Source organism: Cydia fagiglandana, chromosome 9 (assembly GCF_963556715.1).
Source record: "Cydia fagiglandana chromosome 9, ilCydFagi1.1, whole genome shotgun sequence".
NCBI lineage: Eukaryota > Metazoa > Arthropoda > Insecta > Lepidoptera > Tortricidae > Cydia > Cydia fagiglandana.
The window spans coordinates 20,063,187-20,087,261 of NC_085940.1; the positions used below are offsets into that span (position 1 = coordinate 20,063,187).

Consider the following 24,075-nt stretch of genomic DNA (forward strand, 5'->3'; position numbering starts at 1 on the left):
CAGTTCATCATATTAAAATGGATGGCTTATTCAATGTCTCAAACTATTTAAAGGCTCCTCTTCACGTTGGGCCAACGCCAACGCCAACGAGGGACGCAGCCATGCGGTAGAATGAGATAGCAATATCACTTGCTCTTTCTAACGCATAAATGCGTCCCTCGTTGGCGTTGGCGTTGGCCCAACGTGAAGAGGAGCCATAAAGGTGTCAGTAAAAGTCGAAACACACTACCGCACCGCACCGTGACCGGTGCATAATATGTAACGCGGAAGTCTCTTTGTGAAGTTAAAACGAGACATTGTCATTTCATTTTAACCATAGAAGGTTATACAGTCAATCAAGTCAAACTCAGTAGTATGCAGCAGGTGCAAGTTGGTTCACGCAGTCGTTGCACTTCATTCAGTGTAGTCAGTGCAGTCGTGTCTTTGTTATAGAGTAAGTAACTTATGTCCATAAATCTATGCTTATGTCATTGTCATAGAAGTTACTCTATGATAGTTCTGTTGAAAGATGGTTGAAAGCTTATATTATTTCGTTTCGTTTTAATATTATTATTTTATTGTATTTTATAACAATGACGTCTTAACATTCTAGTCATTTCTTACCGTATGAGATTAAGTGTTTTATTTTACGCTTACGTGGAGTTCATCTGTGCAGTGAGTACCTTGTTTGTAGCCTGCGTCCCTTTATTTATCCTCATAAATGGTTCTATGACGTATAAACCAAAATTCTGCCAAAACAGCAAAAAATGTAGCGTTAACGTGTGTTGAAATTGATTTCATAATCATTAGCCTGCATGATGAACTTTTCTTGACAAAAACTCTTCATTCTTGTCACAACTTGTTGCAATATGGCTATACAAATTAGAAACCTCTTGACAACCAATTTTATACTAGCGGGATTCTAACGGGTTAAAAAATGTATGTTTACGCAGTCTCTCATCCGTGTGTTATTTCGTATAAATATTTTGATTGTAAAATGCAGAATTAGCAACACATTTTTATAGTGAGCATCTATACTCTGTTTCTTTCGGTATTTAAATAAAAGTAAACAAAATCTACCCTCAAAATGACTCCTTAAGCCAGTTAAAAGTCAGGTTGTTCAGTGATGGATCCGCGGTTTTATAATTGGTTGGTTAACCAATAAATGTTATAACTACCCAGAAATATACAAATTGTTTGTTTTCTTTTATTTAAATACCTAAATATACCGAGTAAGTGTAGTATTTATCTCACTATTTATCTATTTATGTGAACAGATAGTACCAAAATGAGCGGCTGGCGGACAAAGGCAGATCTCCTGAGGGACATTGGTGAGGTGAACGGGCGCCGGACTGGGATTGAGGATCTGGACCAACATGTAGTGGCCGGGGAACGGCCTCCGCCTATTCGCTATGAAACACCCAATGGTAAGTTCAGAATGTTCTGGAAATAGCAGTGCGAATGTAAACTAGGTTAAAGTGTACAAGTTTAACATACAATAACAAAAATACAATGTGTCTCTACCTACTGGACATAGATGAATAGGATGTGTTGATTAGGGTAGTTTCTTACTTATTTAAAACATTCTAATCATTATATCTATGCACACAATGATATAATCTTGTAGAAGGGATTTTATTTCCAATTTAATTTATAACAAAGAAAGTTCCAGTGATATTTATTTAAAGGTACAAATTGTTAAGTATGCCCAAGCCCAGTAAAATTATGAATATAACAACTTTTAATCTGAGGTTTATAAAATTGACATAATATGTATTTTATAAAATGAGGATGTAATATAGTCGGCCATGCAAATGTATGTATATCTATTTTATAAAATTGCCATTATAGTGTAAGAATTGAAACAACGTTTTCGGCCATAATGAATATATTTCTTTCTCAACTTACTCTAACCTAATCCTATTTCTATCTCTTTCATTCAATCAATCATTCTTCCCTTTCTTTCTAAAGTATCTTCAAGCATACTGTCTCGCTCACTCAATACGTTTCGTTTCACACAGTAACTAATGCACCTTACATGCCCTCTGAAATATATATGTGCAAATAGACACTCTTTGTACATGTATATTTCACACACCTTACATGTTCTCTGCGTTAGGTACTTAATTTATGTATATCTAATTATTTAATAGGTACATGCAAATATGTTTTAGTTATTACTTACATAACTTAATGAAACTCTTGTTACTGAAATTACATGAAATAAAAGTGTTAGTAAGAAACTGTTGTTTTCTTGAGAGAGAATAAAAAAAAGAACCTTACTAATAATACAACCTATACCTACTTATTTTCTAATTTAGCAACTGCAACTTTATAGTGTTTAATAATGTTACCAAGTCTTGTAGTGAAATCTAATTATTTATTTTTTATCAAAATTATATAGTATGTATGTGTAATATACACTGTAATATGGAATTTTACTACTATAAGGAGGCATTTGCTAAGTGACAAATACATTAAGTTATTAATATGCTATCTATCAATCCATAACTACATATTGACATATATTTACTATAGTGTTCAATAATAATAACATTGTCTAGTTTTTCTGGTTCTGATAGTGGCAAGTATCTAGATCAATCTGTATCAAATTGACAGGCATATGATTCAGAAATGTACTGAAAGATAATAAAATGGATTACTTTACATTTTGACGTTATGGAAAACATTAGGTATTATAGCTTTTACTTGCAGTTACATACATATATTTATTGCATTTATTAAAGTGAACTTCATTTTAAAGTAACTTATAGATGACTGAAAATTGGATTTTTTTTGTTAAACAGATATAACATTACTACTTGTATTTTGTTAATAAAAATAAAATAATATACTAGCAATCTATGTAACGAAAATTTGGAAATGGATTTTTACTTTATTGACATAACAATTACTTAGGGAAAACAAAAAAGCTTTGTATTTTTAATTGTTATCTGTTACAAACTTATGGTGAAAATGAAATTACAGCACTACTGCTACTATGTGTTATAATTATATTTACCTACATTTAGTAGCCTAGTATTTTTGGGGTAACTTTGTATGCCGGCCTCTGGATGTTACAAACGGACGTGTGCTGCTGACGTCACTGGAATGGTCGTCTTTAGTGGTGTCATCTTGGATATGGTCGTCGTGTTCGGGTGGCAGTTCCTCGCTACTGTGGTACTCATCAGAGCTGGCATCCTGCGGGGTTGCATCATAATGGCATTCATGGCTGTCATCATCGGGGTGGCCATCTACAGGTTGTTCATCATTAGTGTACTGGTTGTCATCATCTGCTGAAAAATCTGAAATTAAATCTAGATTATGTGGTGTCTCTAAAGGTTTTAAAAATTGAGTGTGGACAATTTTCTTGACACTTGGCTTGTTGATATCTTGTATTTCGTAGCATACTGAGCCAATCTTCTTTAATATTTTAAATGGACCTTTGAACCTTGGCGTGAGCTTGGTGTCTGTTGGTTTATACCATTCATACACAACAAAACTGCCTTCCTTGAAATTATGTTCTAGTCGTCTTAAATCATATTTCTTCTTGTTATATAAGTGTATGTTTTCTATCCGTTCTAGTGCCAATTTCCTTGCTTCTGTTAAAAGGTCTAATTGATGGCATCTGTCACTGTCCTCTATTAGTGTTCCAATATGGATTTCATTAGGAGGAATTCTGGGATGGTATCCATGCATTAAATAGAATGGTGAGTATCCAGTAGTTTTCTGTTTCGATATATTTATAGATAAAATAGCCTTGGGTAGCAGTTTATCCCATTCTTTTGCATTATTCAATGCAAACTTAGTCAGAGTTGATACTATCACAGCGTTTGCCCTTTCCACAAGACCATTACTCTGAGCTGTGTAAGGAGTAGTTGGTACATGTTCAATCCCATATTTTGAAAAAAACTTCTGTGTTAACTGGCTGGTAAAACAGGGTGCGCTGTCAGATATGTATGTTAATGGAGGTCCATACACATATATTATGTCATCTTCTATTGTGTTCATCACACTTTGTGCTGACAAAGTACATGATGGTTTAGCAAACACATATCTAGTGGCATGATCTATATGGACAAATATATAGGTGTTACCAGATGTTGTTGGTGGTAATGCCACTATGTGGTCAGATGAAATGACTTGCATTGGTGTATTTGGGATAGGTCGTTCTCCCATTTTTCCATATGCCAACTTGGTCCGTCGGTTGGTCCTTGCACATGTCATGCATGCTGCTGTATATGCCTTAACATCTTGTCGTAGAGATCTCCACCAGTATTTACTCTTGATTTTGTTTATAGTAGTGCTGAAATCCAAATGCCCATTATCGTCATGTGCCATTTTCAAAACTGAAGATCTTAATGCTTGTGGCACAACTATTTTTTCCTTATTTGTAAGCTCTTCATTGTTTACATGGAGTAATATGCCCTCAGACATTTTAAATGAATCATTTATTTGTTTTAAATGCTGTGTTGTTATATCTTTAGCCAATTTTGCCTTTATTTGTTGAATGAACGCATCTTTCTGTTGTGCCAATTTTAGCTTTTCCATATTACTACTAACAACTGTTAGACATACCTCGCTCAGTGGATATCTCGATAAGTGGTCTGCGATTACATTTTGTTTTCCTGGTCGATGGACAGGTGTAAAATTGAATGGTGCCAAATCTATGACATACCTTGCAAATTTTCTGTTGAGTTTAGCCTTATTTATGATATATGCTGTTGAATAGCTGTCAGTTATCAGTGTAAACTCTGTGCCCAGTAGGTAAATTCGAAATTTGTTCACGATTGCCCAATGTACTGCTGTTACTTCTAACTCGTTAATGTGGTACCTGGTTTCCGCGTCTGTCAAACTTCTACTTGCATACTCTATTACTTTTCTTTCACCATTTTGAATTTGTAGTAAGCATGCACCGAGGCCTTGATAACTACTGTCTGTTTCCACAATTGTTTCAGCATTCTGTTGAAAGTTTGTCAAAATTGGTGCTGTCACAACTAGTTCTTTTAGCGTCAAAAATGCGTTTTGTTGTTCCTCAGTTAGTTTTATGGTTTTATTTTTGGACTTTTGTTTTTCTTCAATTGTCTGTGACTTGTCTTTTTTCAGAAGATTATTTAGTGGTTGAGCTATAGCGGCATAGTTTTTAATAAATCGACGAAATGTTCCTGTAAATCCTAAAAATGATTGTACCTCTTTTATAGATGATAATGTTTGGTATTGCTCAACTGCGGCTGTTCTTTTAGGATCAGTCTTCTCTTGTAAATGGCCAACTATCTTTCCAAATAATGGTATTTCAGTGTCTATGAAAATACATTTTTCTTTGTTAAGCTTCAGGTTTTTCTGTCTAGTTACTTCAAAAACTTTCCTTAATAATTTGATAAATTCTTCTATAGTGTTGGAGCCTCCTGTAATGTCATCAAAATAAGCTCGGACTCCTTCTTCATATAAATTTCCATATGTTGACTTAATGACCTTTGACATTATAGAAGGCCCTCCGACAAGTCCAAACATTACTCTTAGAAACTCTATATGGTAGTCCTGGGTTACAACAGCTGTTTTAAATATGTCCTCTTCTCTGATGCATATATTATGATAAGCATGATAAATGTCTAGCTTGAATTTATATATATACTGGGAAATTGTTGAAATGATGTCTTCCATTCTCTCAATTGGTTGTGTATCCAAAACAGTAATGGGGTTTATGGTTTTAGAATAATCAACTACTGGCCTGTATGGTGTGGTGTCATGGAACGGTTGTGACACTACAAACATTGGTGCGGCATATGGTGAATTTGACAATCTGCATATTTTTTGTCGAAGCCATGTTTCTACAGTCTCTTTCAAAAAAACTCGTTCAGGTTCTGGTAATCTGTAAGGCTTACAACTAACAGGCTTATCACTGGTCAGCTTTATTTCTAATTCAAAATCTGGGAATTTTCCTATATCATTTTCATCCTTTTTGAATATATCCTCATATTCAGACACTAAATCCATTACTTTCTGTTTGTTATTTAGCAGCACTTGATGCACAGAGTTATTGTTTGACACACAACATGCAATTGAAGCTTCTTTTCTTGTAAAAGCTGGAAAATATTCAGTATGAGTAGGCGTTATTATGCACACTTTACCATCAGGTTCATGTATTATGCGAGCGTATACAGCAAATTGCCAGTCTTTCCCAATAATCATAGGGACAGGTAGGTTTTGGCATATAGCAACTTGGGGCATAACATAATCAATGTTTCCTACCTCAATACGAGCAGACATCCATCCTATAGGTGTTAGTTGATTTCCGGCAACCTTGTAGGCTCCTTTAGTCCATGGGTAGACTTCAGTGTCTTGAGGCAAGGCATCCTTATCCATGATTGTGATAACTGAACCTGAATCAGGCAAAGCATCTAATTTAAGGCATCCATTAATAGTTACAGGAATTAGTGTTACATTGGGACCTTCCTCTTGAATACAACTTATTTGATTTTCATTGGCATTAGCTTTTTGTGATGAACTTGTTGACGGTTGGGGCTTATTGGACTTTTGATCAAATTTATTGTAATTGGCTTTATTATTTGTGATTTCTGCATTTATGCCTGTTTTAGACGGCATTTTACAATCGTATGACACGTGACCTTTAGCTCTACACCTATAGCAAAATTGATCTTCTTTACGGTCAACTTGTGGGTTGAATTTAGGAATAAACTTGTTATATTTTTGGATTTCAGTGGTGTTACTTACGGTTTCACTTCTATTAAACTTATCTCTTGGCATAATTTTTCTAATATTGTCCAAAGCAGCAGCATGCGACAGCAATCCTTCCACATCCTTACAACAATGGGATGCTAGCGGAATGGCCCAACGAGAGTCCCAGATGCCCTCCAGGATCAATGACACTTTGTCTGCTTCTGGAATAGTACATGGTGATTTAACAAATAAAGCATTTTTACTGTAAATGTATTCCGTGATAGTTTCTGTGTTCCGCAGTGTCCTCTTAGCCTGAAATGTTATAAATTCAGCAAATGACATCTTCAAAGAAAATCTCTCACACAATTTGGCTTTCCATTCATGCCAGTTACCTAAATTTTTACCTATGGCCTTATGCCAATTACTTGCAGGACCCCTAAGCCTCATTGATGCGTTTACTAATGTTAAATTGTCTGACCAATTTGCTAACTTTGCAATTCTTTCTACTTGTTTTATCCAATCAGTCGCACTTTCTGACCTGTTACCGCCAAATAAAGGAATTGCTTGACTTGTGTCTGTTGTAGAATAGACTTGCAATGTTTGTTGTGTCGGACTAGTAATCTGTTGCAAAATCATAGATTGAGTGTGCAAAATTTGCAATAAAGTATTATCTGATGTGGACGTACCTGGTGTAGTACCATTATTACCGTCATCCTTTTTTATCTGATCGAGCTGAATTTGGAGATTTTTAAGCTCGACTTCTTGTGATAACCTCTTCGTACGTTCCATCTTATACTCCTCCAATATCCCATGTTCCTGTTTCGAAATGTTGTCTTGGTGTAAACGTGCCACCAATTCATCCTTGTTCCCTGTGACGGGCAAATACCTGGACCTGAGCTCTGCCTTGAGCTGATTCACCGTAAACTCCTCCAAATCCTCCTCTCGCGTACTGTCCATTGTGTATGATTATACGCCGATGTTCCCTAGTTTATTAGAAATATAACGTATTTCCTTCAGTTTTTATTGAATATAAAACGTATACTCGAATTTTAGATAAACTTTAGTGCGATTAGTTATTTATAACTTTAGATTTAAATAAATATCCCAATTTGTCCGCGCGACATGTAAGAATTGAAACAACGTTTTCGGCCATAATGAATATATTTCTTTCTCAACTTACTCTAACCTAATCCTATTTCTATCTCTTTCATTCAATCAATCATTCTTCCCTTTCTTTCTAAAGTATCTTCAAGCATACTGTCTCGCTCACTCAATACGTTTCGTTTCACACAGTAACTAATGCACCTTACAATAGAATTAGTACCTTTTCTGGTAGCAACTGTCATATATATGTATGTCATTTTAATATTCATTCATCAGAATGGTTTTACCAAATTTGTTCAAGGGCGGCGTACGCCGTCCCTGGCGTCATGCTTTTTTTGTTTTTCTTCCTTGACTTTTGGGGTGGCAAAACTTACTGGCCTGGGGCGCCAAATTTCAAAATACGACTTTTGGGGCGGCGAAACTTATTGGCCCGGGGTGCCGAATTTCAAAATACGCCCCTGCCTCCCATGCTTGAGAGGCCTGTGCCCTGTGCCCAGCAGTGGGAAGTATACATATATAGACTAAATTATTTAATTTTATTTTAAGTAATCTGTAAATTATTTAATTTTATTTTAAGAAATCTGTAAATTATTTAATTTTATTTTAAGAAATCTGTAAACACTTACTACATAACAGAAAGCTCCACAGGAATAATCCGTTCGTTCAGCGCTTAGATATTACTTTTTGCAGTTGCTTGTGTTAATCCTAAATTTTTAGGCCTGTTTAGTCCTTGGTGTTAATGGTCCCCCGTTTGTAGTATGTATTATGCAGTATGTCCGTTTATATTAATGTATTATGCGTCTAACTAAATTTAATGTCCCTTGTCCTTACTAAACGGCTTGGCCACCACATTGCGCAACCACAACGCGCCAACCACGCGCATAGGCTGGAGCGAGACACAACATACAGCAGTTAGTGTGAAAGCGATACTAAACAGATATATCTTTGCAGAGGATGAGATGAGCTACTTCTTCAGAGGCCACGGACCGTCCGCAGACGACGGCACGGGCCCAGACCTGGCCGGCATCTCGAACATGCTCAAAATGGTATTTATTTATTTATAGCCTTATTTCAGAAATACATTTTTATACTATATCTACAGTTTTCCTTAATCTATGATAACCGATTCTGTGTGCCTTTGGGCACAGGCCTCCCCCTTTGCTACATATTTGCACTAATCTGGTCCATGTTCCTTCCAGCCATGTCTTTGATTTCATAGGACCATCTTTTAAATCTACTTCTGTTTCTTTTATGCCCTCTAGGGTGGCAGAGTGTTACAATTTTGCTCCATTTATCTCTCCTGCTCAAAATGGTAAGAGAGAGAGTTTTCAGCGCCATTTGACAACATTGGTTCGCTTATTTTTGTGCAAATACTTAGGTACATATTTGTGACCCAATTGTGTGTTCGTCAAATGTGTTGAAATAAATAACTATCTGTTTTTTGGGTTACTAATGAAAGTAATTAAATCATTGTTCTAGGTGAGCAATTTGGAGGATACAAGAGATAATAACGAGCCAATGACTCTATTCCGAAATAGAGCAACAGATGAAATTAGCATAAGCAAGCTAAACCCTCACGCTGGAGAATATGTCCCAGGCAGTGGCTTTAACTCTAATAGAAATGTTCCAAAGTATTCTCCAAAGAAAAATAATAATTTTCATGGATCTAAAGCTAAGCTAAGGATAGCTAATGAAAATGTAGCTCCATCTCAATCAAATGTTAATGGAACAAAACAGAATGGACTACCAATGTTTAATAATAATATGTTTAAGAGCAAAAGTGTTAAAGATTCACAAGAAGATAGAATAAATGCAACTACTTGCGAAACTAAAAAAGAAATACCGACATTTAATAATATCAATATGTTTAAGAGCAAAAGTATAAAAGACGTTCCAGAACGCAATGAAACAGCTAACGCAAATATAAAGTCTGTGCAACCTGAATCACAAACTAATCAGGAAGAACAAATAATAACACCAAAAGTAAATTTACTAGCAAATGGTCTTCCAAAGAGACAAATAGAAAAACCTAAATCAGAAGAAATAAAAGAGCTACAAGAGAAAGTAAAATCCACGATCATAGCATCATCGGCTGACAATTCACTAAAAACCAAAAGGCAGAAAAACGTCGCTATAGCAACTTTGCTTAAACTTGGTGTTGTTCCTGATGAAAAACCAGTGAAGCTTATAAAGCCGGAATATTTTGAGACGCCTCCAACTGTTGAAAAACAAATTGAAAATGAAGTTAGTGAAGTAAAGGAAATGCCTTCAACATCAAGCAGCGAAACTAATGTTAATTATGTAGATCAGGATTCAATATCAAAAGTAAATGGGTGGTTTAATAGTATGGAGTGTCCGAAGCCTAAGCCACAGTTGCAGGAGCCTTTGGTGTTAAAGGATTGTATCACGTTTAAAAAGAAGACGGCTTCGAGCGTAAGTATTATCAAGATAATTAATATTTTTATGCCAATATGTCTAAAATATCAGAAAACTCAGAGAAACTAAATGTTAATGATAAATATTTGACCGGGTTCGATTCCTGAATTCGTAGAATTTAGGTATGTAATAATATATCTTTTTTAGGGTTCCGTACCCAAAGGGTAAAACGGGACCCTATTACTAAAACTCCGCTGTCCGTCCGTCCGTCCGTCTGTCTATCACCAGGCTGTATCTCATGAACCGTGATAGCCAGATAGTTGAAATTTTCACAGATGATGATGTTGCCGCTATAACAAAAAATACTAAAAAGTACGGAACCCTCGATGGGCGAGTCCGACTCGCACTTGCCCGGTTTTTTAAATAGAGATAGCTGTACAGTTCCCTTTCTAAAGTACTTATCTGTCACAGTGTAATATTTTGTTCTACATACCTATAGGGAAAAATCTTCTTGTTAATTATTAGAGCATGTTAGAGAGGGTGTTCAGTTACTTTTGACGCTAACTGTTACGCCAACCGTCTGGAATTGCCTACTATCCAAAGTATCCAAACTCACATTCACAACCCACCTCTCCAGGTCACATCTCGCAACACGTCAACAAGTGCCACGGAACCCACCAAAGACCGCGAAACCAAGTCCTTCAAGCCGTCGGACTACGCCAGCGAACTTTTAAAGAAATACGAGACCAACGCGCAACAACAGGTGACCTTGAACGAGGACTTGGGGACCCGGCTTGAGAGGCAGCTGAGGGAACGAGATGAAGTGGTTAGGCAGAAGATGCTGGCTCGACAGAACGCTGGTTAATATGAGGTAAGTTTTAGGGTTCCGTACCCAAAGGGTAAAACGGGACCCTATTACTAAGACTTCGCTGTCCGTCCGTCCGTCCGTCCGTCCGTCCGTCTGTCACCAGGCTGTATCTCACGAACCGTGATAGCTAGACAGTTGAAATTTTCACAGATGATGTATTTCTGTTGCCGCTATAACAACAAATACTAAAAACAGAATAAAATAAAGATTTAAATGGGGCTCCCATACAACAAACGTGATTTTTGACCAAAGTTAAGCAACGTCGGGAGACTCGGGAGGGGTCAGTACTTGGATGGGTGACCGTTTTCTTTTTGCTTTTTTTTGTTTTTTTTTTGCATTATGGTACGGAACCCTTCGTGCGCGAGTCCGACTCGCACTTGCCCGGTTTTTTACTGACAATTTACAGTTTAAGGTTATTTTGAGGTTAGTTATAGGTTATAGCCGTTATAGGTTCTCGCGGGCTTGATTTCCGCATCTCGACGTCATATTATTGCGCTTATTTTGCGTGGTGAGTTGGCGGCACTATTCTTGCCAACCCAACTCTACCAAGAAGCCTAGCCTACCTGATGGCTCCTCTACACGATGGGCCAACGACGGCCACTCCAAGGGACGCATTTATGCGAGGGAGCAAGTGATATTGCTATCTCATTTTACCGCATTGCTGCGTCCCTTGGAGTTGCCGGCGTTGGCCCATCGTGTGTAGGAGCCATGAGATTAGTTTATTAATTTTATTACGACTCCTTTTGTGATCGGACAGTCACAATAAATATGTATATCCATATAAGAAATATTTGACTAAATCTTCAATGTTTGTTTCTAGGTACGGAAGTGAATGAATTTTGCGCAATGAAACGACGAAATCGGAAAATATGGATTAATTATTATTATTATACAAATAGTAGCAAAATTTTATTTTAACAATACTTTTGTATTTGATATTTTATAATTTTTAATTAATTAGGTTTTAAATTTAAATGCATTATTTCAAGGCTCAGAATGGAACCGGTTTTTTTTAAACCCAATATTATACATATTACCCAATATTTTTAATTATGTTATGCTCTTTACGCACTGAATCAACGAAAGAACGAAAAGGAACGTAATAATGCCGGTATTTTTTGTATGAAAAAGAACCAGTTCCTAGACATTATGCTACAAAAACAATGAATGTAATAATAGTAATATTTCGTACAGAATTCGAATATACTTACATTTTGTATTTTTTAATGACACAACCTTTATGGTAAGAACGGTTAAATATAATTATAATTGAACAATTATTTTAATTAAATACTCCGTAGTAATTATAGATAACTCGGTGATTTTATATAAACAGGTAATAGTAGTTTGACTGTGAGTGCTACATAATGAAATCCATCCAAATACGAGTGTGGGTTTACATCACACGTAATAGTAAGTAATTAATGTAATTATGTAGGTAGGTATACCGGGTGTGGCCTGTAATATGAGCAAAAAATTAAACTGTAGGCTGTACTCCTCATACTGACTAACATTTGTTCAGCGACTTTTAAAAATAACTTGTGGTTTGAGTTTTAATACACAAAGACGCAATGTATTGCGAATTTTGTTTTGTTTAACGCGTGACAAGCAACGTCAATCACAATGATATGGCGTGGCGATGGCGTCCATTGAAGATAATATTTATTTTGTATGAAAAATAGGAGGTCTAAATAATTCATAATTTTTAAAAGTTGTAGAACAAAAGTGTCACCGTTTGAGGAGTAGAATCTATGTTTTAATTATTTGTATTTGTAGTAGTCATGTAGGCCACACCCCGTATATTATTGATGCCATTATTACTGACACTTTCTTTAAGTATACCTACGCAAACTATTTTGTTTTAATGTTGACAATGTTTTTATTATTATAAAAATATTATTTAAGAAATTAATATCAAATTATGTACCTAGAGTTAGACCAAGAAAAGTCTGCAGAAATTTAACAACACTCGCAGTACAGGTGTTACTTTAATTTAAACGCTTAACTTCTATGAATGTATGTCGTATAAATGACACTTGCACTGCGTATGCTCTCAAAATCTCTGTAGACTTTTCTTGGTCTGACTCTAAGACAAATTGAAGCCTGTATTCAAGTATTTTAGCCAGATCTGAAATTATACAAATGTATCATTCTAAAATGTTGATTTTCTATGTTCATAAATCATTAGAGTTATCAGTCAATATTTTTTTACTAGGCAAAACAAAGAGCGGTAAAGGTCATGACAAAACCCAAAATTGAATGGCACGTAAAAGCACTCTAAAAACATCTGTCACTCGTATATTTCTTCAACTTTACTGTTGGAATTCGACACGAGGTCCTTAAAATTCCTGAACTATTGACTGCATACTTTGCTATACTATAGTAGACCTTAACTCGTTGCAACTAAGGTTCAAAATTGTCATCAATTATAGAATGAGTGTTTTGTTCCCACCCTTCAATTGTTTTAAGTTATCATTTTTTCTGGAACCACATTTGTGGGAATGAGATAAGATAACACTGTTTACAGCAGAATAGATGAAATTTCCCACGGGTAAAGGTATCGGCGCGGCGGTTGCATAATCTCCCTTATTCATAAAACTTTACGGGTCTCATTATGTTTTATCCCTTTCTTACACACGGATAAGTCAAAATGACATATAAAGACTAACGATTATTGGCTAAATGAGGCTTGTAACGCGTTTATGGGGGGTTAATGTATATACCAAAATAATATTTCATAATAATTCGTATTACATGTCACAATATTCAGTATTTACAAAATAAGATTTGTGACATTTCACATAATTAATACTTATACAATTTTAAGATTAAATTAAAATCTAAGTTTAGGTACTTATTTTGTACTCCATAAACTCATTAAGGGCTGATTTACACGGCGCAGAAACTCGCATGCGATTTTAGTTACATTGTGGACTGTTTTACGGTTACGTCCAAATTCAACCGATCAAAACCCGCAATGTAATGAAACTCGCATGCGAGTTCTCGCATCGTCTAAATGGGCCCAAGCTCAATAAAGCAAATAATGTGTTTATTATAAGAGTAAAGTAAGAATAAGAGTGTGTGTGTATGTGTGTTTGTAGGACTGCCGAGTTTCTTGCGGCGTTTCTTCTCGGCGAATACGGTCTTTTCCGAAGCGCTAGTAGGTTAGAATGATCGGACATGTAATTGTAATACTTTTGACCGCCGTTTTTATTTTCTAAAAATGTCACGCACATGCTAACATCGTTTGTTGCTTTGTTTACTGTTTTGTAAACTTTTGTGTAGCCCAGATACTAATGATAGGTACTATTTATTTACTAAAATGTTCATTTGACTTGATTTGGTGCGTCCCTTAATGTTCATTTGACGTGATTTGGTGCGTCCCTTGTAAGTTGATTAAAAAAAGTTCTAGGCAATTAAAAAAAAATCTTGGCAATTAAAGGGTTAATGAATTACATGAATGAATGCTTGTTTTTAATGTTAATTATAGGATAATATTGAGAAAAATGTATTTAATCTTTTAGTAGCATATTAGTTATTTACGATACAAGTGCGGAAAAGAGGAAATTGACTATTCGTACATGTATCGTATAATATATTATACAACGTTTTACAGTACATATGGCCCTTTGACATACGCACGAAAAGTGCTATTTTACGCACTAGTGCGGGAAAATAAGACCATATGATATGTACTGTAAAATAATTATACGCTAACGTCTACGTAACTTGACACTGTCAGTAACTCTTGGTAAGGGTACTTATCGTACCTATAGATTTATTTTTGAGTATCCGTAACTTTGATGTCAAATGATGATACTTTTAGAGTAGGTATAGTACTTAAGTTTTAAGTGAAATTGTATTTTTTACTTTTTATATTTCGTCGTGTAAATGTGCCTGTTCAAAGCGCCGCAGTTTTTAAAATTGACGTGTAAAGGTGTTCTAATTAATGTACGAGGCGGTAATAAAGTGTTATTTCCTCTATGTGATGTTGTTTTATTCATGTATGTATTTACATATGTGACGTCCCACGGGTAAAGGTAACTTATGGCGGTTGGCGCTTACGCTATTATTAACGCCGCTCCAATATTATTGCGGCGCTATGCGACGTAAGCGCCAGCCGCCATAAGGTACCTTTTGCCGTGGAACGTCACATATATCCTCGTAATATTACCAAGGCTTGTAAAAAATGTGACTCAGAATACTCTACTGCTTTAAACATACCGTACCTACCGTAGAAGTTTACAACTTTGCCCTTTCATTCAACATAACTTTGCCTAACGCGTAACAGTTCAGTAAAACCGAAATAAATTTCAATACATACTGTATCTGTATTACTTTCATAATTATATATGGTAATGGGCAATATAAACATTTGTGTACCACTTTTTAAGACATTGCCCAGCACAATTCTATCCTTAGGGTAGTCCCTCGTATGTTACAAAATATTACTTGAGGGCAAGCATTTTTCAAAATAAGCAGGCGTAGGGATGTGACGACAGTATAGTTTGCAATCTTTTTTTATCTATATATACTTAGTCAAGCAGATCTAGTCAGTAGAAAAAGGCGAAAAAGGCAGTAGAAAATTGAAAAATGTAGGCGCGAAGGGATAGTGTCTCATAGAAAATTTGAATTTTGCGCCTTTTTTTACTGACAAGATTTGCTGACCATCTGTATATTTAATTGGCCCTCATGTTCATGGTTCCTCTACACGATGGGCCAGCGCCGGCCACTCCAAGGGACGCATTTATGCGTTAGAGGGAGCAAGTGATATTGCTATCTCATTCGACCGTATGGCTGCGTCCCTTGGAGTGGCCATCAATATTTATTTTACATTCTTTGGTAGGTAATTTAAATTTAGTAGGTCCTGTAGTTCCGGATTGAATAGGGAATATTACGCAAAACTCTGCGTAGGAGGCAACACTATCCATCACAATCTGGGGGTTTACCGCGAAACAAGAATATCGAAATTTCATTATCTAACCTTTATCATTCTTACCCATTTGAGCGCTGAAGAGGCAGCATTGGCAGCATGCTCGTGTATAAACGGTATAACGGAGTTGTTTGTATCAAGCCCCCTACTCTGTCTGTTCTCTTTCACGGCGCAGCAACTAGTATCATTTCTCTCTCCTTGCTCTTTTAAAAATGCCGTTTGTCAAAAAAGGACAACCATACTGTTGACAAGATGGACTTCAAATCCAAGTGGCCCCTTTTTAGGCGACCCAGGTTGTGCATGTGTGCGTAAAAACGTATATGTGTGCTCTTTTAGGGATGTGAAAAGTCGATTTTAATCATGTTATATATCGATAAACGCTACACAGCGGAACGAAATAGCGATTAATTGAAGCTTCAATATCTTCGTTAAACATAAGCATAATTGAAATGCTAATGGATAATGAATATATTATGATGTAATAAAATATTTCAATTATTGCGGACCACCTATTTTAGTAGTATTTATGTATTTTAATTAAATATCTGAACTTTCCCTTGGTTCTCTCCTGGGGCGTGACTATAAAATTGTGATCTGATAACCACAATAAAGAATAAAAGCGTTTTTGTTCATTTTAGGTATAGTTACCTACCTACCTGGGGTACCTTTGAAGTAAAATTAAAATTGCAAGAAATGTCGATAGTTTATCGATATGACTTTATCGACATCGCTACAGCAAAGTGGGTCGCTTTGTTAATCGTACACTAAACAAAAAGTGGTCCCACTGACAGCTCGCTTGGAAGGCATCTGTATATATCAAGGGCCACAGACCAACCCCTATAGACCGAGCTTATAGGACGACTCGCGGTCACCGCACGTATGGTGTATAGGTCAAATATAAGATTGCTCGCGCGCCACTCCGATCAGTTGCGCCCAAGATTACGACCTGTTAGCAGTGTGCACGAGTCTCAGAAAATAAATCGTAAACTATTGAATTTATTCGGAAATCATGGGATATTGCAGCATAAAATGGTGTGGCAAGTCATCTAAGACTTCTACTTACAAAACAGATGGAATAACATCCCACTGGAAAGTAAAATTCATTATTTCATTGAATAATGTTTCTTGTCCGCGGGGTTCATTTTATACTGGTCACTAAGTAGAGGCGCAGTAGTCCGTCCCTTTTCGTCAACTTGAAAATGCAATGTGCTATCCCTTTCCCTTTCGACTAGTGATGTGACGATGATGGTTTCGTCAGTTGCGGAAACTTCGTGCTTCGTCATGCATGCCGTATTGTACCATTTTAGACATAATATGTAGGTAATATGTTTTTAGTATCCTCTAGGCCAGCGGAGCCGCATGTTATAAGATGGACCTGATGATGAAAGACGTGCGAGGGAACTCGGTGTTGGTTTGTAATAGACATATGTTGTATGGGTTTTTTAGAATCCTCTAGGTGAGCAGTTAGGTCTCACGTCACGAGATTGACCTGATGATGAACTTCAAAGAAGTGCGAGGGAACTCGGTGTTGGTTTGTAATAGACATATGTTGTATGGGTTTTTTAGAATCCTCTAGGTGAGCAGTTAGGTCTCATGTCACGAGATTGACCTGATGATGAACTTCAAAGAAGTGCGAGGGAACTCGGTGTTGGTTTGTGATAGACATATGTTGTATGGGTTTTTTAGAATCCTCTAGGTGAGCAGTTAGGTCTCATGTCACGAGATTGACCTGATGATGAACTTCAAAGAAGTGCGAGGGAACTCGGTGTTGGTTTGTGATAGACATATGTTGTATGGGTTTTTTAGAATCCTCTAGGTGAGCAGTTAGGTCTCATGTCACGAGATGGACCTGGGCCCAGTTTTATAAAGTTACAAGTTACAGGTTACAAGAGTACAGGCTACAGGCACCTGTAATGCACTGTGAACGGCTACAGGTGTTTTATAAATACACATAAATAATTACAGTTGTAAAGAACCACGGTCAATCTCGATTACATGTGAAATCTACAGGTGTGAAGGACATCACTATTTAAAAAAAAACGCGTGTCATAGATACTCGGTTCTCTACTAAATTATGTGTTTTTGTTTGCTGTAAAATATTAATTACTGGAAAAATGGCCAGAACTGAAGGAAAAATCGAGTGGTTGAGAGCGGCGTTCCATGCCAAGGATATACTTTTTGGGCCGTTTTCAGATTCAGATTAAGTTAGATTTAATGAAATATTTACGTAATAAGTAAATAACATGTAAATAAGTAGGTACTCTTTCACATTCTTACATTAAAATGTATCGTTTTGGTAGCGGCTCAAAGATAAATACGGTGTGTATCGAAAATTATGAATAGTACACTTTACCATAATGTGAATGCACTATACTTATATAAAGAGACGAATGCTAATAAATCAACGACAAATATCGGCAATAATCCCTTTCCATTTCCTAGTAGATAAAATAAAACGAATCGTCAATAAAATCAATATCAAACATATTGTCACTTTATTTCCTATTTACTATATATTTCAGATACATTAACAAAAACTGATAAGGTCAGTGCATGGAAAAGTATGCATGCCCTGGCACAATCGTTGGCGTTGGTGCTTAACAATAAAGAGTAAAGTTTAAAATCTCTCAGAAAACGAGTCTACAAGTAACTGCTGTTGTGCTGTTACAGGACTCAAGACGTATGTAAGTTTTTGTTACAAGTGTACCAATCTACACTTGTAATTTACAATTTTTTTATAAAACGCCTGTTCGATTATGAGTTTAAAACTATAAAACTCCCGTATTTTCGTCTATGGTTGAGCTACAGGCACTTGTACCTGTAACCTGTAAAATTGTAACACAGTACTTTTATAAAACGCAAATTGTAAAAAACGGAGCAAGTGTTGCCAGTAAACGCCTGTAAACTTGTAACTTGTAACTTTATAAAACTGGGCCCTGTTCGATTATGAGTTTAAAACTATAAAACTCCCGTATTTTCGTCTATGGTTGAGCTACAGGCACTTGTACAAAGAATATAATACTCACTAGGAGAAGAACGATAACTCCATACAAAAAAATGTCCCCAAACGTTTACACGTTTATACTAGTAGCGCCGCGTTGTGTACCAAGAACTAAAGTTGACAACCGGTTTAGCCTGGCGGGTATTGGTAGGTAGTAATTCTGTTGATAAACATATTTTTTATCTTCATATCACGAAATATATAAAAGATGCAAATATTACCCCTTGTTTGTGGTATTATCATTTGATTTAAATAAAAGGCATATTTATGTTTATAACATTGTATAATTTTATTTATTAAAAATATGTTTTACATATAGAAATATACACTAAAAATTAAACCCTGACAACTTAATAAAAAAATTGACATTAATAAAGCGCATTCACAAAGTTTCCAGTGTAATACAAATAACATTAGGCATGCCTACCTATTACACTTTACACACAGATACACTACACTTTACACACGGCATTTTACACAGATTTCCAACTTGTATTCATACATTTCTTCACGGTTAATTAATACGCTTTCTAGATGCATTATGACTCGGTTCCTTCTGAACCCACTAAAACTGTGAATTTCACTCTGGCTGCTTCAACAGCCGTTGCTCCGCATTTAGCACATTTTCTATGTGCATTGCTGTAATCCATGTAGGTACAGACTTGCAGTCTTAAGTGGTAGTACCGCTACGTTGTATTTATTATTTAAAGATTTAATAAATAAAATTTTCGTTATGAACTTTAACCACAGCAGTTGGACAGAGTCATTGACAAATATATTTTTTATTATGGTGGGTAGACGTACCTACCCTCCATATATTTTATGGGCGTTGATAAAGACAGTTGGAAGCAAATATTGAATTTTAAAACTGAATCGCGTATAATTAAGTTTTACGCGTTTTAAGTCCCGTTTTATGATTAATAATGTATAAAATTCGTGATAATTTAAATCAGAGTTGGGAGCAATGTTCCTGTAGAAAAATGTTTTTATTTTTATTGCTCGCAACTTTTTCTTGGAGGCCAACGCACACATAGAAGCTTCAGGCGCACACATGCGCAATTGTTTGGGGACATAACTTTCTTAGGAAGTGAACAGCAAACAAAAACACATAATTTAGTAGAGAACCGAGTATCTATGACACACGTTTTTTTTTAAATAGTGATGTCCTTCACACCTGTAGATTTCACATGTAATCGAGATTGACCGTGGTTCTTTACAACTGTAATTATTTATGTGTATTTATAAAACACCTGTAGCCGTTCACAGTGCATTACAGGTGCCTGTAGCCTGTACTCTTGTAACCTGTAACTTGTAACTTTATAAAACTGGGCCCAGGCCTTGCACTTGTACCTGTAACCTGTAAAATTGTAACACAGTACTTTTATAAAACGCAAATTGTAAAAAACGGAGCAAGTGTTGCCAGTAAACGCCTGTAAACTTGTAACTTGTAACTTTATAAAACTGGGCCCTGCTGGTGATGAACTTCAAAGAAGTGCGAGAGAACTCGGAGTTGATTTGTAATAGGCATATGTTATTGGTCCATTTGAATATGTTTTCAATACAATCTTCTATGACCTTAATAAAAGGGACAAAAAAAAAATTATGATATTTTGGCGACACTTTTATTCTCGTATCGAAAGAGATTGCGATTCTGAGTGGAAATAATATAAAATTTCTAAACTTTAAAATTCAAGTTCTGGGTACTTTAAACAAAAATGCCCTAATATGTTAAGTAAAATTTTCAGGTACTTTGTTAAATTACTTAATGAAATATTAAATTATTCAATATAATTATTAAGTAAGTTTACTCTAAGTATACTAAATTGGTAACAATTTTACCACAATAAATTTCGGTATCACTAATAGCAGTACCCACTAACTGTAATGAACATGTCCCATCCCTACGCTTACACGTATCAGCGCGCCATGTTTGAAACGACCAATCGCAACGCCGTGAGCACCCCTCCCGCACCTCACAGTTTGGTGATTTGCGTCGGGAACAAAATGGCCAATATTAGGTTTCTAGAGGCGGTGTTCTGTGTCAAGGGCCCAACCTTTTCTGTTCTATTTGACGACGCAGCAACTAGTATCATTTCTCTCTCCTCGCTCTTTTAAAATGCCGTTTGTCAAAAAAAGACAACCATACTGTTGACAAGGTGGACTTCAAATCAAGTGTTGCCTTTATTGATGCGCCCAGGCTGTGTATGTGTGCGTAAAAGCGTATATGTGTGCTCTTTTAGGGATGTGAAAAGTCGATTTTAATCATGTTATATATCGATAAACGCTACACAGCGGAACGAAATAGCGATTAAGTGAAGCTTCAATATCTTCGTTAAACATAAACATAATTGAAATGCTAATGGATAATGAATATATTATAATATAATAATATAATTCAATTATTGCGGAACACCTATTTTAGGAGGTATTTATGTATTTTAATTAAATATCTGAACTTTCCCTTGGTTCCCTGCTGGGGCGTGACTATAAAATTGTGATCTGATAACCACAATAAAGAATAAAAGCGTTTTTGGTCATTTTAGGTATCGTTAAGCCTTTGAAGTAAAATTAAAATTGCAAGAAATGTCGATAGTTTATCGATATGACTTTATCGACATGGCTACAGCAACGTGGGCCTCATTGTTAATCGTACACTAAACAAAAGTGGCAACAGTGACAGCTCGCTGAGACTACGTCTTTATATGTTATAAGTCTATGGTATATATTCTTATAGAGTCTGTGCGGAAAGAGAAGAGTCGTGGGATTTGAGGGCGCGCCAGTGCTATTTTATGGTTTTTGCTATGCTGACAACACTGGTCACGTGATTATAGTACGACACTAAAGGTCATGATACTTGAATCCCTTTTGTTCCAGTTTTTTACCACGGCTTACTAAACGGAGCCTGGTGGTGGTGTCGGCTCATCAACTCAATCCCCTGATTTAGCGCAGGCACTAGTTTTCTTTTTAAAACACACTTGTTTTTATGTCTCAGATACTAAAAAGTGACAGTGCGATTGACAAAAGTGCTAAAACTAGTTAAGAATCTGCCCAATACAATTGTAATTTTAGTACCAAACAAGATAGAGTCTCATTTATGTACTGCCTAATCTGTGCAGTCCAACAGTTATTAAAACCGGGTAGATCGGGTAGAAATTCGTCACACAAATTTCTAGGTTTTTTGACCCCTCCCCCCCTCCTTGTCACACTTGGTCACATTTTGCAAATCCCTCCCCACCTTGTGTGACGTCACATTTAGGCAATTTTGTTTTCAACGAAATCGGCAATACTAACTCGGCTTTATTTTTTGTATAAAAAAATATTTCATTATGTGGTGCACAATAAAGAATATATTATTATTATTTGTTTGTCCTTTCCATATCTCGGGACCATGGGGTCCCGGACCTTTGGGAGGCGTGCGTGGGGCCGAAGCCAACAGCGCAGAGGCCCTTTAAGACAGTTTACTTTAAAAGCAAGGGATACACATGGCAGATACTATCCCCGAGCGCACAATATGATACATCCGGAGATGGTCTCCGCCAGGTGCAAAGACTATTGCAGTGCAGCACTTTTGTGCTGCGATGGGAACTAAGGTCATGGGCTATTGATATGCAAGTTGGATGGACTGGATAATGGGTTATGGGAGGAGACTAGCGGACACCTGCCGTGACAATCAGTCTCAAAGTTGTGTAAGACAGGTGGTGACTCGCCTACTCATTTAGTGGGCCCTACAACGGCCGCACGCACAGTGCGACAATAGGGCAACACTTCGGAGCGGCTGTAAGGTTGTCGAGAGGTGAGTCTGCGGTAGCCAGATCCCGGTGATCCGTTCAGCAGGCCGCCGGCGTTATGACATTTTACACTTCCAACCTGGAGCATAGGTCCCGCTCTTGCGACTCCACTCTGGCCGGCCAATCAAGGCAAGCACAGAGGCGGGGGCCAGATGACAGGGCCCTCTGGAATAGGGGTCCGCGGTGTCGCCACAAGCTGCCCCCGCGGGGTTATTATTATTATTATTATATTTTTTGTAAAAGAAATATTAGTAATTTTATAACGCAAAACCAATTAGGAACGAAAATTACCTACCTACTTCCAAAAACCTCATTATTTAAATGTACAGCGATAAAAATATATATATATATATATATATATATATATATATATATATATATATATATATATATATATATATATATATAAATTAATTTTCGGTTACTGATGAATATTGATGAAGTTAAAGTGACGTCACGATGTTTTTGACTCCCCCCTCCCCTATGCCACAACATGTCACATTTTCTTGACCCCCTTCCACCCCTAAACGTGTGACGTAGTTAATGGATGGCCCCTAAGTAGGTAGGCCTTATTGGGATATGTCCGGTTCTCTCATCTCACGATATTTTACTTCACCGAAAAGTCACTGCTAAATATGAAATATAATTTCGTAACTAACAGAACCTACAAACAAAGAAATATTTTATTAGAAAAAGTTTTATTCTTTGTAATCGAAGTCTGAATTAAAATATTCAATGTCACTTATGTTTGAGCTAGCTTCAGAACAACCAGGGACACTCATAGAACTATCTTCATCTGAACTGGATGTGGTTGAATCCGGCACGTAGATTACGAATTCTTGCATATGACCTACTTAGCGGTCTTTTATTCGAGATACCGTAGGTACTTTTACACAATCCTGAAAAAAAAAATTACATATAAATATGCATAAAATGGCAAGTATCAAGACTATTTGTCAGTTATTTTAAAGACCATGAATGACCTGCATATTTATGAAAATTAATATATTTTGAATGAATATACTTACCGATTATGTACCGGAGACAAGTTACTTAGGGGGCTTATTAAATAGGTAATTATTTAATGTTAAATACAACATCAATACCCGCGAATAGCGGAAACACGTTCCGCGACTTTTTGTAAGTCGATAGTCGGCTTTTAGCCGTTTTCTTCCCGCTGACAAAACCGAACAATGTTAAATATAATTTTCCTTGTGGTTTTATGTACGCTTTTATCGTGTTTTGTAAATATTTTATACATAAAACTTGCGGTTTTTGTTAATAAATATACAATGACAGAAGTTTGTTTACTTTTTACATGACAAGGTGTCAAAGGTTTGATTGCCAT

The 24,075-nt window shown here is 36.3% G+C and overlaps 1 protein-coding gene across 1 annotated transcript; it reads left to right on the plus strand.

Annotated features, from left to right (window-relative positions):
* Positions 1-1,244: 1,244 nt before the first annotated feature.
* On the plus strand, positions 1,245-14,991 carry LOC134667558 (putative uncharacterized protein DDB_G0282499). Its single transcript, XM_063524988.1, has 5 exons — positions 1,245-1,406; positions 8,713-8,807; positions 9,241-10,194; positions 10,775-11,008; positions 11,826-14,991. Exons 1-4 carry the CDS (start codon positions 1,268-1,270, stop codon positions 11,000-11,002), a joined length of 1,416 nt encoding a protein of 471 aa, XP_063381058.1. The 5' UTR covers positions 1,245-1,267; the 3' UTR covers positions 11,003-11,008; positions 11,826-14,991.
* Positions 14,992-24,075: the final 9,084 nt, after the last annotated feature.

Bases quoted from the DNA above. Each gene is read 5' to 3' on its own strand.
- LOC134667558 (XM_063524988.1), top strand. From the start codon at position 1,268: ATGAGCGGCTGGCGGACAAAGGCAGATCTCCTGAGGGACATTGGTGAG. The intron at 1,407-8,712 runs GTAAGTTCAGAA...ATATCTTTGCAG, and splicing joins TCGCTATGAAACACCCAATG to AGGATGAGATGAGCTACTTC. The intron at 8,808-9,240 runs GTATTTATTTAT...TCATTGTTCTAG, and splicing joins TCTCGAACATGCTCAAAATG to GTGAGCAATTTGGAGGATAC.